This window comes from Erpetoichthys calabaricus, chromosome 3 (assembly GCF_900747795.2).
Source record: "Erpetoichthys calabaricus chromosome 3, fErpCal1.3, whole genome shotgun sequence".
Taxonomy (NCBI): Eukaryota; Metazoa; Chordata; class Cladistia; order Polypteriformes; family Polypteridae; genus Erpetoichthys; species Erpetoichthys calabaricus.
In genome coordinates, this window is record NC_041396.2 from 172213506 (window position 1) to 172232688 (window position 19183).

Genomic DNA, 19183 nt, shown 5'->3' on the forward strand with positions numbered 1-19183 from the left:
CCTATAGATGCTGACTGTCTCCACAGGATACCCTTGGTTCCTAAGTGGGTTGTGTTTCCTCAGCTGCTTCCCCCTGAAATCTACAATCATTTACTTGGTTTTGGAAACATTTACGTCCAAGTTGTTGGATTGACACCACCAAAGCAGGGCCTCCACGTTGTCCAGATAGGAAGATTCCTCCTGATTGGAAACAGTCCTACCATCACCATGTCATCTGCAAAATTCACCATGGTGTTGGAGCTGTGCATAGATGTACAATTGTGAGTATACAGGGAATACAGCAGGGACACTGAAAGCAACCTCGTGGAGCACAGATGTTAAGGAAGAGGATGTTGGAGGTGGTGCAGCCATCTATCACCCTGTGTAGTCTTCAAGACTCAGCCACAAAGAAAGGGGCTCACTCCCAGATCCCTGATCTTGGTGGCCAGCCCGTGGGGGACTGTAGTACTAAAGGCTGAACTATAGGTTTTTTATAGTACATATTAACTGTTAACAAATTATCTGAACTTTTGGTTTATCTGATAATTAATTAAAATCCTCAGTAGGGTAAAAAGTGACTTCCTATTTTCCAAATATTTTAGAATTTGTAAAAAATTGAAGTTTTAAGAACGTTGTCAACACTGTTTCAGAAACTTTGTTCTGTGTGTAAACTCTTGTATGGCAAAGCATTCTGCATATACTGCAGGGTTATTTACATTCACTTAGGAGGTGCCAACATGAGTAAGTGAGAATTAAACTAGGAGATTAACAATGGACACAGTTCATTCTCTATGTAAGATTGGTTGGAGTGAAAATCTTTAGATACCGCAAGGAAAAGAACTGATAATTTCTTATGCTAAATTTTCTATTTCAAATAATAGATCCATACTTTATAATAACCATTTCTCTTTCACCTAGGGCTGCTTTGTGTTCAAGCCAGCTTCAAAAAAACAGAGAATTTTATCAGCAGGTAAGTGTTGTTTGTATATATTTACTGTAAGCATTTCCTGTATTTTGACATTATGGATTTTTCCTCAAAAATTAGAATATTAGTAACTTGAAAAATAATTGCATGTTCTGAGATCTTTAACATTTTTATGAAGCCAACTGTTTGCAGAGGTTTTGTTGTGGTACTGAAATGGAAATTCTTTCTAGTGTACGGTCCTTAGAACCAAGAAAGATAAAAAAAAAAACGATACTTTCTTCTGGCCATGGTAAAGTGGATTATCTTCTTGTGCTTACATGGATATTTGAGGGGTCATGAGAGTTTTCTGGTCTTGTCCATGCATGCTCTGTTGAATTAGAGAATGATTATTGTCAAGTTCAGTATTCTGTGATTTCTTGTGGAATGTTATACAACAGTATTATTTTTAAGAGTTACAGGTGCATGCTATTTGTTCACTGTATTTTAGGAGTGAAACTAATGTTTGCATACTTTGTGCATATTTTAGATTAGATTACATAAACTTTATTAATCCCATAGGAAAATTCAAAAGCATACATCAGCAGAAACATAAAAAAGAGTACAGATTTACAGAACCGATAATACATTTAATCAATTGATAAATAAATAAATAACATTAAACTTAACAGGTACATCAGCTGAACAGCTGAAAGTATTGATCTGCCTGATACCAGTTGGCAGAAAAGGATCTTACAGGTGCTTCTAAGGAAATCGTGGTGGAAAGACCCTGTGGCTAAAATTACTCCAAGAGAGCACCTCCTGGAGGGGTAGGGAGGGATTTTTTTACGATGGCATCCTCTTTTCCACAACAGCTTCCAGTGTGTCCCATGTTCGCCCTTTGATGGAGCAGGATTTCTTGATAGTTTTTTTCACATATTGTGCTTCTTTTGTGCCCAAGTTACTTCCCTAGGAGACTGCAGCCTAGAACACCACACTGGCTAGCTGAGGTGTTCCAGTATTACACACCAAGTTTTTAAAAGTTTTCAAAGTGATAATAGAACTGGACCAATTGGATTTTTTCTTTCCTACTTGTAATTTTTTCATAGTATATAAGGCACAGCTAAGGTTTGTTGGGTAACCATTTGAGGATCTGAAGGTTGCATCTCTACAGTTTGCAGATGATTATGTCCTCATTGCTTTATTAGGCTTTAATCTTAAGCATGCACTTTAGCACCTAGGTCTAATTTTTTTCAGAATTAGAATTGACTTAGTCTGCAGGTTATTGGGGTCACCTGTCCAACATCAGCTCAGTGAGAAAAAAACACCATGGATGTGCTGGAGGGTTCAAGTCTATTGGTAAGCCTGGACAAGCTTAGGAATTATACAGACATGCTTGTAGCAAGGGTGAAGATGGCCTGCAGTAGTCTGGTCTGTCTAAATGTGCTTGTTGTGAACCAGAACAGGTAGCTGGAGTGTGAAGTAAATTATAATATTCCTTAAAGAGGATTGTATAGACCAAAATCAGTGAAGTATTTATTCAAATGCAAAAATTGTAATTCATGGGTGTCAGAGATTTGTGGTACCAAGTAAGATGGCATCCTCAGTGGTGTTTGTTTTTATTTTGTTTTAAATGTTAAGTGACTAAAATAGCACATGTCTGAGTCTTGTCTGTTCTTTCTGCCCTACCAGTTACATTGCTTTGGTAACTGTCTTTAAAGTTGGTTTATACTTCAATTTGGTATATATGAATAATATGAGTAATCTTCACAAGGAGAGACAATTGGCTGCTTTTAGATTTTCTTGGTTTGACAAGAACCAAGCTGTAATACGTAAACCTGTTGTCTATTAATGGATCTTGCCCGACAGTCCTTAAAATCCGCTGAATAATCACTGGCTAATATCCTACATTCTTGTAGGGAAAAGGTTATTCATTACTATATTGATTTATTGATTTTTTTTAAATGTATGTTGTGAAGGCTGTTCTATATTTTAAATGTCTCTTTGCTTTTCTGAGAGTAAATGCAAGTAAGAATACTCTTAACTTTATAACATCTAATGCACAATATAATGTAATAAATCAACTAATTGATGATGATAATAAACAGACTTCAGCATTATGTGAACCACTTAGAAAGTAAATCTCTTAGGACTGGCAATCCTTGTAACGATGCAGATCTAAGCCATGTTACTACACACCAGCTTCTAATAAGCAAGCCATACATTTTAGTGTACAAAATGAACTGATTATTTAGAACCATCTCTAGATCATTATGTGACAATAGCAAACCTAAACAAAGTTATTTGTGCAAAATCCTAAATTAGTAATCGGGAGACACACACTTGGAAAAAATTAAGCCAATAGTGATAGTGGTAACTAAAATAGACATATACTAATTCAGTAATCAACAATTTTCTACCCCTGCAAAAACATCTTCTGGCTAAATGTCAAAATGTTTGGGTTTCGGCTTTGTTTTAGGCAGTGATTATAATGAAACATTACTCACATTTGCTGACAGATCACTGACCCTGTAACAAAAAATTGCACTTTCAATAAAGAATTTCATCCTCAGAATTAATGGGTAACTTGTTATTAGTGCATTAGTGATCACAGAATGTGCACAAAAATATAAAAATTAATGAGATCAGCAAAAGGAAACAGTGATAAACCATTTGCACGTTAAGTTAGGAGAAAATCAGAAAATAAAACTTAATTGGAAGCCAAATTGAGACATAAGGCCATATAGCTACTTGATCCCTCGTTCTGAAAACATTTATTTGTGTTAATTTTCTGTTTCTTGTAGGAGAGCAGCAATTTACTTGGAAATGTCAGGTCACTCTTTATTTTGAAAATTATGCAAGGTGACAAAAATTGATGTTGAAGTCCTAATCACTCGCATTTTCATTTGTGTTGTGCCTTTTATCTACATAGCACCTTCAAAAAATAAATTTCAAATCAATGTAATCCCATATACATTTCTTCTTCTTTTTTCGGCTGCTCCCGTTAGGGGTCGCCACAACAGATCATCTTCTTCCATACCTTTCTGTCCAATGCATCTTGTTCTGTTACACCCACCACCTGCATGTCCTCTCTCACCACATCCATAAACCTTCTCTTAGCAAAAGCGCCCATGCTTAGGAAGGCCTAAGATTTTAAGAAGTGTTTTTTGAATGTTGAATGATGAAAAGCACCCACACTTTTATTTTATGAGTGTTATATGAGAGACTTATTTTTTACTTTTTAGTACACTTTTTAACTTAATATAAGCATGGTTTTAAAAAGTTTTTTTTTTTTACATATATATTATTTTCAACTTTTTAGTCTTGGGTTTGTTTTAGTATAATTTTGTAATCAATATTTTTATTGCAATGATTGAATTTTTAGTTTCATTGTGTTTTACATGTTATAGTGTGACCTTTAAACACATTTAAATCTATTTATGAAAATAACAATTCTGGTATCTCGGTAAATCTTCTTTAGAAATTATAATGCAGTAGGCAGATGATTTTCATTCGTTTCGGGAAACAAATGGATGTTTTGATGATTTTTTATATATAGATACATCATGTAGACTTTTGTTTGCCTAAAAAAGGGTTCTCTCCATTGTCTGTTTTAGAAGATAATTGAGATTGGCTCTTAAATACTTGCCTGGAAATAGTATACCCACTATTTTAGCCAGGGCTTAATTGCCAAGTCTGCCAAATAAAACACACTTCATTTAATTGCATAGGCTAATCCATCAAATTTTTAATTTCTTCCCATGTATGACGAGTCAGAGTAAATATTTATTGAATTTGTGCACTACCAATGCATTTTCTTTATGCGAGTCACATGCTGTCTGAGCACATAACATCACTCCCTGTTGTGACCCATGTAAAGGTCAGTTATGCTGATAACAGCTGTAAATTTAGTGTTAAAATTTAATAAATATAACACAAAACACTTTGTCTGCCTTACAGGGACATCCATTTCAGTATTGAACTTTGTGTGGATTTACTTTGATGAAACAATAGGCTAGTTGATCAAAAATGCGGGGATAGGTCAGTTTACCTCAGTTGAAAATTTTGGATTTCTCTCCAGAAGATATTTTTTAAAATTTTACTCAAAAACAATTTTTCTAAGTAGAAGTCAATTACAGTACCAGTGTAATTTGCAGTTTTCTAATGGAAAGGATATCGTATGTTTAATTTTACTATAGTTTTAAACTGTAATACTAAGAACACACTGAATCAATTTAGTAATGAAATTTTAAGAGAGAGGTGATGCAATGTTTTTATGTGCTTTAGGTTCTGCTTTTCGCTTTTATGACCAGATTAATATTGTACCCAAAATCTTGATGAGAAATAGAAACCTGGGGCCTCATGTATAAAATGTGCTTACACTCAGAAACATGAGAGAGCCATTCCTTACATAAAAGTCAAATTTTATATAACACAAAATTGGCATCAAAATTGGCTTGACATTATTGAAAATTGTGATAATCTGTAAGTCCTACTCGGTCTTCTGTGGTATTGGCATGTTAGTTACTCCAGGTGGCTGGACAATGAAATGAACACAAAGTTTCATTTTATTGTGCATTTCAGTGACGCATCAGTCACATTCTGTTGTTCTTGAACTAATTCTATCACAGATGGCTAATATGTTCTTTCAATATATCTCTCTTTAATGTTGGTAATAATAGTGCTGAGTGTTGTACAACATAATTGGCAATGGCTGCAGTAGCGAGAAGCCAACTATCACGCTCAGTATGACACTGAAGTCTGCTTCCTATGCTACTATTTGGTAAAATAAAGGATTTGTGGGTTAAGCCACCTTGCAGCGATGTTAGTCAGACACATTTAAGCATCATATATTAGTTGCATATATATTAATTGAATGAAAGTGCTTTCTGCTTACAGAAGCAAATTCATTCTGTGATGGTGCCTTTATCGCAACATCTGTGCAGTCAGTTGCAACAATTACATTAGGAAAATCAGCAATTGCCTTTTGATCTTGGCCTGCTTATCTTGACCTTAAAGAAATTGGATATATCTGGATTGCATCTTACTGATGCCATAATATACTGATAGGATGACACAGCTCAGGGATGAGTGAGATTCCTGACCAGTAAACCAGTTCATGCTGAAAAACATCAGTTGCCATGTACCCTATGGTTATTAAAACCTGTAACAGAACAGTGATCGTGTGAATTCTATGTGTGCTGAATTGGGGCCTACATTACTGAGAGCATCACAATTCCAAGAAGATGGCTCTGGGATGTCTGTATCATTGTGATCCCTAAAAATTCCCTCTTTGCATAGACTGCCATTGGCAATATCCTCCAAATGAGCTAATGCTGCCATTGCCAGTTATGTTGTACAACACACTCTGTACAACTTGTATAATATTTTTTCAGGTGATAGTGGGAATCCCCTCAGAGCACAACATCGTACAAACACATGAGCTTCCTCTAGCATCTGAGATAGCCCAAGATGAGCACATTGATGACCCAGACCCTGTGCCTCAGGACATCAACACAATAGCGATTCAAAGACATTTGGATATTGTACATTATTGTAAATTGGTGGAATAATATATTAAAATAAAATAAATGAATGTGAAGAGACTTGCATACATTAAACGTTGACATTTACTTGACAAGTTGATTTTATTTATTTATTTATTTATTTTTTACAAATTCAGTAAGAATATTCTTGCTATCTCACAGTTCTGTGGCCTTATAAATTCATGCTGTGTTTCCTTTTGTGTCTGCAGCATATCAGTAGGGTCCAATAGCACTGGCAGAGGTCTGGGTCCTGCATAATTGCAAATTGCTATTGCTCTCTCCACTCAACTGCTGTAACTTGCTGTTTAGGAAAGGAGAGAACGGTTAATCACTTAGTTAATTAATTATCAGTTTTGCCTTTGGCAACAGACTTGCATTTACTTGATTATGTTTGAAAAGAATCTGCCAAGTGAATAAACATAAATGTTAAAAATAAACATGTACAAAGATAGCATACTTAATAACATTCAGCATGGGTTTATGAGGGAAAAGTCCAACCAAACTAATCTATAAGACATTTTTTAAACAGGAAATTGTATTAACTGACAAAACATATCATATATAATTTACTTAGACTTTCAAAATGCCTTTGGTGCAGTTCCACACTAAATATTTGTTGAAATTAAGAGGTTAAGAATTTAGGAAATTTACAGTGAAGCAAAATTGTCATCATTTAGGCAATGTTTAGAAGCAATTGCAAAAGCAAATTACAGGGTAGGTAGTATTGTAAAAAAAAAAGGAATTTAAATTAAAGAACAGACTTTATAGTACATTAGTGAGACTGCATCTAGATTACTATATGCAGCTTTTGTCACCATGCCATGAAAAAAACATAGTGCTGGAAGCTGTGCAGAGAAAAGCAACCAAGTTCATATCAAGACTAAAGGGCATGTCCTACGGAATTAAAATGCTTAAGTCTTGAGCAGAGGAAAATGTTTGGGTGACTTAATCTTCAGAAATTTCCAAGGCACATGTAAAATTGAACCACTTGTGAATTCCAGGATACCAATGGAAATTAACGGTGAGTACATTTAAGAGTGATTAAAGGAGGCACCTTGGTAAACCAGGTTTTGGGAATCTGGAACAAACTACAGAGTCATGTAGTTCAAGAAGAAACCTTGACAACTTTTTAAAAGTATATGGATAAGATATTGAGCTAACGTAGATGGTAACTAACCAAATAAGCCTGGTCAACTGAATGGTCTCCTCTCATTTATGAAACATCTTATATTTTTAGATGTTTTTTTACTGGTAGACCTCTTATTGTTTAACCTGTTAGATCCTAAGTAAAATGAAAACAAATGAACCAAGACAAGTCACAGCGCATTTCAACATACTTCACTCAAGTTCTTGTGTAGTGCTTGTATTTGCTCTTCTTTGATCTACTGGACCACTCCTTGTGATCTTTCCTCCAGCATGCAGATCCAACTTGGTTACTCCACGCTTCAATGTACCTCATTATTCACAACTTCCCACCTTCCTTTTTGTCTCTGTGCTAACATGCGACAGTGCAATATCCTTCCAGAGAGCTATGGATGTCTTTTAGATCTATACCTATACATAAACAGGAAATCCAAAGACTCACAGGAGTGACTTTGTGAATTGAAGATAGAACTCTTGACCAACAAATGATAGGGAGAGGCAGGTCCTCAAGTGAGAAAGTCACTCTAGCAAGTTTTTAGATTTACTGTTTATGTACGGGTTTGGAAGAAAATAAGCCACAATATTTTAATTTAACAAAAGTCCTGAATAATATCATTAAAACAGTCTTAGCTTAAACATATTTCCCCAGCACTAGCCATCCCATTAATCAATGTCAACCTGCTTACCTCATGTCTAGTGACCCTTCGCAAACATTTATCAGTTTTATTGCTTACAGAGATCATTAATTGTACTATCAGTAACTGCCTGTTCTTGAAACTCCTTTGCCTTCACAGACTTCTACTGATCCCTTGTGGAAATATTTTATTAATATGATATACTTAATAAGTACATATAAAGATATAATTTTGGTCACAACTTAAAGAAAATATCAAGTATGAAACTATTTAATATATGTGAAACCCACTTCATTACTTATTGTTAAACAACAACATATTTTCCTAGTGATAGGAGTTATAAATTCACAGAGCAGAATATAATCCCACAATAGACACCTACAAATTGATTATATATTCTTCCACATGTGCTAATAATTCCAGAAGTAACTGTTTAACAATATTTTTTGCATGTTTTGGGCAAGCAACTGGGTAACAGACAGTGATTATGCTACACATTTTTTTTTTTTTTTCCTCCTGTGGCCTTTCTTCACATTGTCTGTTTTTGTACAGCACTGGCCACCATTGAGATCTGTTATGCCATAAATTTCTCCTTTTCTGTTCTGCATGAAAACATGAGATTAAAATTTTTTATCGGCCATCACTATAAAATACATGGGGGCAAGGGACATAAAAAATATAATTTTTGGGTGGAGTATTCCTTCAACTAAACTATTTTAAGAGGGTGTACTCATATTTATATCTTTTAATTAATATATCATACAGCATCTTCACTTTTCATATATATCTTGGGTATCCATCAATTATATGGCATCTTTACTTTTCATATTGAACTGTTTATATTTAGCTTGTTCGTGTATTTAGGACAACCTTGTTGCAGATTTAATTTATTTGTATTACTTACAATGTAAACATTTTAAAATAAAATGTAAAGAAAAATATTTTTTCATATAATAAAAGAAGAAATATATAACTGTATTTACAGTATGTCTCATTTATTTTGACACATTTTTGTTTTGTTTATCCTCCAACTGTAGGTGACTATTTTCATGATGAGGATGAAGAGTCTGCATCCAGCAAACTGCGGTTTGAGACCCTTCAGTCTTTATGGCAGCAAATTAAATTGGAAACAGACGTAAGATCTGCATTTACAAATTGTTACTTAATTGTTTACACACTATGATGCTTAATGAAAATAGGCTAAAATAGTATAAGTGTTCTTCCTATAAACCTGCCAATCTTTTTCAGCCGTAAAATTATGCAGCACATTCAGACAAATTACTGCAGATGTTTGGTTTTCTGTATAGTTCAAGTTTTATATTTTCATTATTGCCAGCGGTATGTTTAATGTCCTCATTTATGAACCATATGAGTGGCTGGTGCAAGGCCAGTTTTGCATAGGATTTACATATTGACTGTAGTTGGCCCTAAAATGGATATGTACAACATCATTTATAAGCATATGTCCTAGGTGTATTTTCTAAATAAAATTCCTCCATCCATCTGTTTTCTAACCTGCTTATCCAATTTATCCGCTGCTGGATGCCAGTACCTATCTAAACGGCATAGGCATTGCAAATACATGAACTAACCCTGGCAAGGGAGCCGGTCAATCACTTGTCACACTTATTTATACAGTTACTCCTACATGGGGCTGTTTTAGAGTGGCCAATTAACTGAAATGCATGTGGAAGAAAAAAACATGGTTGAAAATCCATTCAGACATTGGGAGAGTGCAAAGTATAAATGTGCTGTGTGTGATTCAGGAATTGAAAGCAGCATTCAGGAGGTGTAAGACAGCAGTGCTAACCACTCATACTCTAAATGTATTTTTAAAACTGAAGACTAGGTACTGAATGAACTTAGCTCTTCCAAATACATAGACTATTTAAATTTTAACATTTAAACATTGGAGAGAAATTTTTAAGAAAGGAAGCTAATATTTCTGTATCATCTGCAAGTAATCTAATATATTGTGACATTTTACATATGGATTAATTTAGTGATTTAGTTAATTTTAGGTGTGAAATTGTGCTTTATTCATGATGCATAGTTATTTGCAAAAGTAATGTGACACAAAAAATGTGTAAATTTTTTTTTCTACAGTTTTAAATGTACAGTATATATTTGTTCTTACTTTTTATGTATAGAAAATGCTTATGAAAAGTGTAAGGCTCAAGTCTTAATTAAATGATGTAAAAACTTAAAATGGCTTAGACAACCCTATCTACTAAAAGCTTGTATTCTGCATGAGCTATTTAAACCAAAAGAAAAAAAAATTATATCTTAATGATCAGTTCTTGTTTATTTACCTTGCTAGCCTCGGCCTTTTGTCAGAAATTAATAATAGTTTGAACTTTATATTTTGAAATTCAAAAAGTAGTGCATGCTGATCCTTTTAGTTTGTTTTTTTTTTATCATAAAATCTTTTTCAAAGTGGAAAAGCTACAGGTCGAAATGGGTATTCACCTGAATTTTGTAAGATATCCCCAATAATACTGTTCTTTGAGACAAAAGTGAAGGAATCCCTAGAATTCATCTTCATCTGTCTAACTAAAATCTTACAGGCCAAGGCTGCTCCAATGATCATGCTAGCTTTTATCAATGCTCACAATTACACCCAAAATTGCAATATTTACTTCATCTACATCTAAATACCCTCATGTTTAGGTATCTCAGGGTTCTAAATCTAACCTCTTACAAACGCATTTTACATTGTATACAAGCCAGTGATTTTTGTGAAGGTAATATAATTACTTTCCCACCTTCCCCCATTATTTACCTCAAAGGCATTATTAAAAAATACTATTGCTGATTATAGAAGTATCTCATAATTATAGAAGTGCTTATATAATAACACATTTCATGATACTTTGAGATTACACTAGGGACAAAATTTTACAATTACATCATCAGACAAAAAAAATTGAAGTTAGATTTAATACAGTATTCCTCAGTATGTCAATTTGAGCTCACAATTGTACATTGCATACCTGTCCCTCGACTAAGGCTGTCAGAAATCTACCTTAACATAAATCCTGTTTATAGGTGACTGTCCTGGACTACAGTTTTTATCTAGCATCCAATAACATCATGGTTATAATTAATCCTTGTGTTGTAATATATTTTTGACCTAATACCAGGAGGTACACCATTGCTTGGTGAATATTACAATGTGATTAAAATCCACCATAGTCGTAGATGGTTGTGTTACTGTGGTCAGCTGGAGGAATTCTAATTCTTCTACTACAGTTCAATGGTAGAAAATGTTTAGTGCTACTTAAAATTGGAAAACATTACAATTTCTCAATTGGATAAAGTACTTTTTTCAGCCCTTTTTTGTATCCTTTTATCGATGCCATCATCAATTAGTACTCTTCAAAGCTATCCTCAGTCATCCATAATAGCTATAAACTGTCTAGCCATTGTAAAATTTTAGATTGATCACTACTTTCTATTATTGTCTAATTTTTCTTTTATTTGGTGTAGAAGGGAAATATATTTATAGTCTACTTGTATCTAATCTAATAACTTGCCATATATAGATTATGTATTGTATTTTGGAATAAAAAAGAAAGTAAAACTTGTTGGCATATCTGATGCACCAGAATAAAAGGAACAAGGAGTAAAACATTTTGTTAATTTCAAGTTGATACAAGAACTGGATTTTATGGTAATTAAGAAATTAGTTGGAATAAAAATCTTTAGCCCCTGCAACCCTTCAGCACCAGGGTTTTAATTAACACATAATAATTGTGATTTTCGTATTGTATCATAGAGCATTCAAGAAGAGTTGAATAAAAACATACTGGACAGTTTGGCAGAATTTGCAAGAACATCTACAACATTTTTTCGTTCTAAAACAGATGAATGGACATTTCAAATGAGGTCAAGTGAAATCCCTACAGCTGCTCTTGTACTGGGTCAGTTAATAGTGCTTTAAGCGCTCTTTATTATCATTTAATTTGAAGGAGTAGAACAAAAAATTTAACATGTAATACAAAATTTCTTAAATGTGATTCTTTTTGTCAGCCAAATTCACAGGATTTGGAAGGGATGTATATCATTTGTACTTCCATATAAACTAATAATCTCTGAGTAAAACTTTTCTTACTATATAGAGGTACTTTTGATTTATAATAACTATTTATTTATTTATATGGAAGACTTTGAAAACACTTAAATAATTATCAGTGTAATTGAGACAATGATGCAAAAAAATTCTTTGCCCTAAATCTCATTACTATTATTAATCAAAGAGGTCTGTTTTATTATTGTTCAAGATGTGATATATACTGTGGTTTGATTTATACAATAATGTAACTATCTTCTTGATAGGCCTTACAGCATTTACTTATTTAGCAAGTTACCGAAAAGTGGCCAAAACTCCACAGGTTTTTATTTAATATGTGTATTTTTAAATATATTTTCCAATTCTTTTCAGGTGTGAATGTTACAGACCACAATATGACTTTTCAGAACTTATCCGAGTTGCTTCATCAGTCAGTTACACCATATGTGGTTGGTCTTGATGCAAAAGATTGTCCATGTAAGTATTAAAAAGTAGCATATTTTATATTTTGTTACTGTGTATGTGGTTAGAAATACACAATTACAAGCTAACTAATTAAATACATCATTTGCCCCAAAAATGAACTACAAATGTCATGATTCCACAGTTTGCACACTCTCACAATGTTTTAGCAAACTATATTTTTCTATTAGATATACTAGATACTTCAGAATGTTTGCAACACTTTAAACCGAATAAATCCTAATTGCTCAATGTTTTTGTCACTAGGGGGAGCAAATGCCATGCTGTGGTCAATGCTGATTCATTATTGTTTAAATCAGTGTACTTTACATTGGTGTCATGCATATGTTGGCATACTAAGTGATCATATAATATGCTTCATCTTAGACTTATGGTTGTCTGCAAATGTGTCATTCTGTGATGTTTTCCCTAAATATTTTTATTGCTAAATGGTATTTGTATACTTGTGATTTATTTAACCTAATTTATTTGAAATTGTGCCAGAATTTTCTTTTCTGACAAACTTATTTATGACACTTTGACAAAATATGTTTAGTTTGTGATATGTTGCTATTCATTTTGCCCTTCAGTCTCATTTTGCAGTTTTTAATATCCCCAATTGTAATATATTATTTGTGAGGAATGAAGTGTTTCTTTTTAAACCATACCTTTTAGTTTAACTACTGTCACCTATAGGTCAACATGTAGAATGTTTGGATAAAACTGGCAACATGGTAGAGGTAGCACTGAAAACAGAGTATTTTCTTAAGCTCACTTATCCAGAGCAGGATGATGATGGGGTGTTTACCATCTCTTCATTCTGTCTAAAGTATATAGCAAACTGCTGTTGACCCCTGTTGATACTTTAATCACCATCACTTTAATGACCAAGTTTACCCATTTTGGCCTGTTGTCTCTGAAATCCCCTTTTCACTCTCTCGATCATACTTTGGGTTGAGAGTCATTCTTTTCATATCACCTTCCACCACCTCTTTTTCGGTTACACTTGTCACTCTCAGTGTACATTTCATATGTGAAATCCCATTTAAAAAACAGGTTCCTTCACAATATAGTCAGATCTTACTTTAGTTTTCACTAGTACAAGCTAACTTATGTCAATACATGTTTTTTGGCATCAGGTAGTTTATACACTCTTTTAAATTTAACAAGAATGGAAAGATTTGAATTCACAAAAAGTTAACTTGTTGTGTAAACTTTTAATGTAAGTTAATGTTTTATGATACTGCAGTGTCAGAGTCAAATAAAATAAAAAATTTACTCCTAACAACTTTATTTTTTTGGTTGCTACTAAGATTTTTTTCCCTAGAAGGGTTTTTCTTTTCCCCCATCCCACACTGGAGCTAAGGTAGCTGAGTGTTTGGGAGAAGCGTGTGGAAAAATTACTTGTTACATGTACATGTTACTAGTATTCAAAACTAGCATCAGCGAGGTAAGGTGGGACAGAAAGAGCAGAAAACAGCTGCAGAAACTGACAAGTCCATAAGTAAATAACCAGGGATGTACCAATGAATAGTAAAAAAAAAAAAATTAACAGTGATTCCATAGTGGGAAGAAATTAAGGCATTTAAAGAAATATTGGATAGAACACCATGTTGCACTTGTACAGTAAAGTGTTAGCACTAGTAGAACATTTTGGCTATATGCACTCATTCTTTAGGAAGAAAGTATTTAAGTACAGGTAGATGGCTGACTTGAGAGTAGTTAAGAGAGGGCTTGTGGCAATAGAAACAGACAAGTTAATAAGTTACTAAATAGCAGCTGGTATTTAGTAAACACGTTTTCTTAGTAAGAAAGAAGTAGTGTGTAAAACATTTTACTTGATAGAACAGTTCTTAGCAGTCAGGAAAGTTAGCACAATTAAGAGGGTGACAGTAATAAAGGTTCATGAATAAGAAGCAATACAAATGGTGTAACCAACGATCTTCAAAGGAAGGAGGTAATAAGAAGGGAGCAAAGTTAGGAAACGGACGGGGGAAAAGTAAAGTTTAATAACTTCAAACAAAGGCACACAGCAGGCAGTCAAGGAGAGAGTTTTATAGTTGCTAAAGGAGCAAGAAGGTGTTTAATAACTGTGGTAACTCTTTAATTTGTTCATTTTTTAATTTTAATAATTTTAATTAAATCATTTAATTTTAATAAAAAGAGTTTAATAATCCAGAGCCACATTTTAAAAGGAAGGCTAGTGCAATGCAAGTCCTGTTGGATTTTGGACTTTTTTGGAGGATGGCTTAGAGGGGTCAGTTGTTCTTGAAGGGTATATCTGCAGGAAATGCTAGCTTATCCAGCATTTTGAGCTCAGGGCCCCTGAAATGGAAGAGGACTTGTCTGGCCTGCATTGCAGCAGAGAAATGATGGACCTGGACCAGGTATTCTTTAATAAGATAGTGTTCACCCCTAAAATGGAGTGGGAGGAGACTCCAGACAGGATGGGTAGAGATAGATTAGTCACAGTCACAAAGCAAAGGGTGCACACTGCCTGGAGGCTTCTATGCAGAATTGGAAGTGTCAGACTGTTTTTAGGTCCTTATGGAGCTGGATAGCGTCTCTGAAAACTCTGAGGTGGTAGGCAGGCAAAAAAAAAGTGTAAAAACAAATATGCCAGTGATGTAAATTCTAACCCAAAGTTTAAATACAAAATAAAATAACACATTAAAACTAGCTTGCCTTAAGTATCAATAATAAAAGAAGAGAGCTGGAGTTCATTGTAACTGAGCATAATTATGATATTATAGCAATAATAGAAACCTGGTTAAATAAAAAGAATGGGGATGAGTATAATATACAGTAATCCCTCCTCCATTGCGGGGGTTGCGTTCCAGAGCCACCCGCGAAATAAGAAAATCCGCGAAGTAGAAACCATATGTTTATATGGTTATTTTTATATTGTCATGCTTGGGTCACAGATTTGCGCAGAAACACAGGAGGTTGTAGAGAGACAGGAACGTTATTCAAACACTGCAAACAAACATTTGTCTCTTTTTCAAAAGTTTAAACTGTGCTCCATGACAAGACAGAGATGACAGTTCCGTCTCACAATTAAAAGAATGCAAACATATCTTCCTTTTCAAAGGAGTGTGCGTCAGGAGAGAGAGAACAAAGCAAGCAGTCAAAAAAAAAATCAATAGGGCTGTTTAGCTTTTAAGTATGCGAAGCACCGCCGGTACAAAGCTGTTGAAGGCGGCAGCTCACACCCCCTCCGTCAGGAGCAGACAAAGAGAGAGAGAATCAGAGAAAAATAAAGTCAAAAATCAATACGTGCCCTTTGAGCTTTTAAGTATGCGAAGCACCGTGCATCATGTCCTTCAGGAAGCAGCTGCACACAGAAAGTAGCAACGTCTCTATCGTCTAGGTGTGCGAACAGCCCCCCTGCTCACACCCCCCTACGTCAGCGCAAGAGAGAGAGAGAGAGAGAGAGAGAAAGTAAGTTGGGTAGCTTCTCAGCCATCTGCCAATAGCGTCCCTTGTATGAAATCAACTGGGCAAACCAACTGAGGAAGCATGTACCAGAAATTAAAAGACCCATTGTCCGCAGAAACCCGCGAAGCAGCGAAAAATCCGCGATATATATTTAAATATGCTTACATATAAAATCCGCGATGGAGTGAAGCCGCGAAAGGCGAAGCGCGATATAGCAAGGGATCACTGTATATGGTATTCATTTTAGGAAGGGTAGACAGAACAGAAAAGGAGTTTATGGTTGTTTATGTAAAATAGAATTTAAATGAAAGTCTTCTTCAGTTGGATGATGAGCCACACCTTAGTGAGAAAATCCGGATTAACATCTGGAAAGCAGTAAGTAGGGAATGTGGCCTTATTTTTTTGGAGTGTGCTATACACTGCACAGTGCAGACAGTAATTTCAATGTGCATCTTTTTAATAATATTAAAATGTCAAGTTTACAATGGGATATTATAGTCATAGGAGACTTCAATGCCAATGTCAGTTTATTTATATAGCACATTTAAAACAACATAGGAATGCTGTGGCCGAAGTGCTTTACAATAAAAGAAGAAAAAAATATACATTTAACTACCCGAATATTAAGCAGGAGTTTATAGATGTACTTAGTGATTATTTTTTTTAATGTGACATATTAAAGCATCAACATGGTGGGAAGCCTGTCTAGATTTAGCATTTTGTAATGATCAGGATAGAAAGATGACCCAAACATATTCTTTCAGTATTTTAGTAGTAAAAGAACAGTCAAGGAGGAGGTGAAGTGTATCAGGAATAGTAAATAGGAATTAAATATACAGAGAGTAAATGCTGTAAACTTGCATTGTACTGAAATCTTCACATTTGAGGAAATGGGATAACCTTCCATTTGTAACAAGGACTACTAAAACATCAGGATAAGATAATATTTATTCTCAAATTCTTAAGAATATTAGTAAATGCATATATAAATCCTTCACACATTTTTAGGAAATCACCGGGTACTAGGGAAATTCCAGAGAACTACAAAATGGCAAATATTATCCCATCATATGAATAGGGTGATCGGGCAGATCAGAGTAACTATAGGCCAGTAAGTTTAGCGTGCATCACAGGTAAGGTAATGTAAATAATTATTAAGGATTAGGTTCCCGTATGCGATGCGGGAGCAGACAGCCCTGCATTTAGCGCACAGGTACAGGATTACCCGCAACCCTAATTGATGCTGGGAGCTGCTGATTGCTATAGCTTTGCCACGTCCCCATTTTAAAAGGGAAGTGAGAGGGTGAAAGAAAAGAAAATCGAGTTAAGAAAAAAGTAAGAAGAAAATGGAGGTTAAAGGGAGAGAGAGAGAGACAAGAAGGCAGGAGGCAGAACAGACTGGTGTATGTGAGTGAATTCGAGAGTGGGTGAAGGCAGGCAGCTGGGAAGGTGAGCCCCTTGAGTGGAGTGAGTGACTGTCATCTGGGGGCTGAAGGAGTGATCGTTGTGGCTGAGCAACTTAGGGAGCCAGAGTGATGCGTGTTAAAAGAAGCGAGACCGGGAAGGTAGCGGAGGTCGAGGAGATTTGGGAGGAGAGCTTCAATGTGAGCGCCATGGCCATTGGGGACTCAAGCCTAGGTCCAGAGAGGGAGCCTTACTGTAGCCATGGGACAACAGGGACCCGGACCTGCAGAAGGTCAGCTGCATCTGTTGGTAGTGCAACTCCTCTGCTGCAAGGTCCGTATGGGATAAGCAGGGGAGCCACCAGTGAGAAAGAATGCACCAGGCTTTTTAGAAAGGACAGTTTCCTGCCTGAATTTTAAGCTTGTTTTATTGACTTTATTTATTCTGATGTTAACCTCCACAAAGTCACCTTCTTTTTATGGATTATTTATTTATTTACTGAATGTTTTTTGAAGCACTGCACTTTTGAACACTTGTGACTTTTGCTGAGTTTATTGTTTAATAAAAGCACTTGCACTTTTCACCATCCCCTTGCCTGGAGTGTTTTGTCCTCATCTCCCACACTAATGTTTTACAGGTCTGTCCACCATTCAGCTACAAGGCTTTCCACTGCCTTCAACATAATCTATATGCATTAGATCAGCCAGCTGCTTTATCCGTACTGTATTCATCATCTTCAGCACTGCTTTTTACCCTATGAACTGAAATTAGAATAAGGTCACCGTCCCTGTTGTATCACATAAAAGGCAATTTAAGCAGGCTAGTGTAAGGAAGGGCATCTGGCCTTAAAATGTCTGCTGCAATACCCCATTTGATGTACGATTTTAATTAAATCTAAATCTAAAAAAATATGCCATTCAACTACTCTGCCAACAATGTTTGCTAAACATATAAAATGTATAGTATGTTAAGGAGACATTGCAAGTACTGTAACTGTGTATGCTTCACTTACTAGTCACTTTTACATATTAATATTATCTACAGTTATTTTCAGTAAAGGCAGATTACACTTTTCTATAAAACTTTTATAAATTTTCAAACAGAAAAGTGTTTTTGGCAGTGCCTTATTATTTTCATTGATAGCACATTTTTTGGTTAGTTAGAAAGTTATCTGTACATTTTAATGGTACACATTAACGCTGCAACTAGTGATTATTTTACTATTCAGTTAGCTGGCAGGTGTTTTTAATGTTTTTTGTTTTTTTTATTAAAATACTTATGCACAGTTTTATTCCCTAAACAATGCTCTCCTTTATACCAAAAGTATGTCCTGTTTGTCAAAAAATGCATAACAACAAATCTTCTTACTAAGTGTAAAGTCTAGCTGTTAAGGTTATTGTGGACAAAGGTCAACGTCAAGTGATGGTAGGCTGAAACTATTGTTGAACATCAACAAAAGTTAGGGTACTGTTTTCTTTTATTCTCAACTAGATGGCGGCAAAGACCACAAAATGAATGGAGTCAGATACACTTAAAGCATCTTTCCTTACAGTAGGGTATGAAATTCTGGTCGTTAACATCATCATAATAAATACTGTGTAAC

At 34.9% G+C, this 19183-nt stretch overlaps 1 protein-coding gene across 1 annotated transcript in view; it reads left to right on the top strand.

The window, feature by feature from the left end:
- The window catches only part of orc3 (origin recognition complex, subunit 3), a 117556-nt gene that overhangs the window by 1137 nt on the left and 97236 nt on the right, over positions 1–19183 (top strand). Inside the window, exons 2-5 of the mRNA XM_028797530.2 lie at positions 898–949; positions 9242–9339; positions 11983–12127; positions 12649–12753. Coding sequence (XP_028653363.2) covers positions 898–949; positions 9242–9339; positions 11983–12127; positions 12649–12753 — 400 coding nt within the window. The remainder of the gene's footprint in view (positions 1–897; positions 950–9241; positions 9340–11982; positions 12128–12648; positions 12754–19183) is intronic.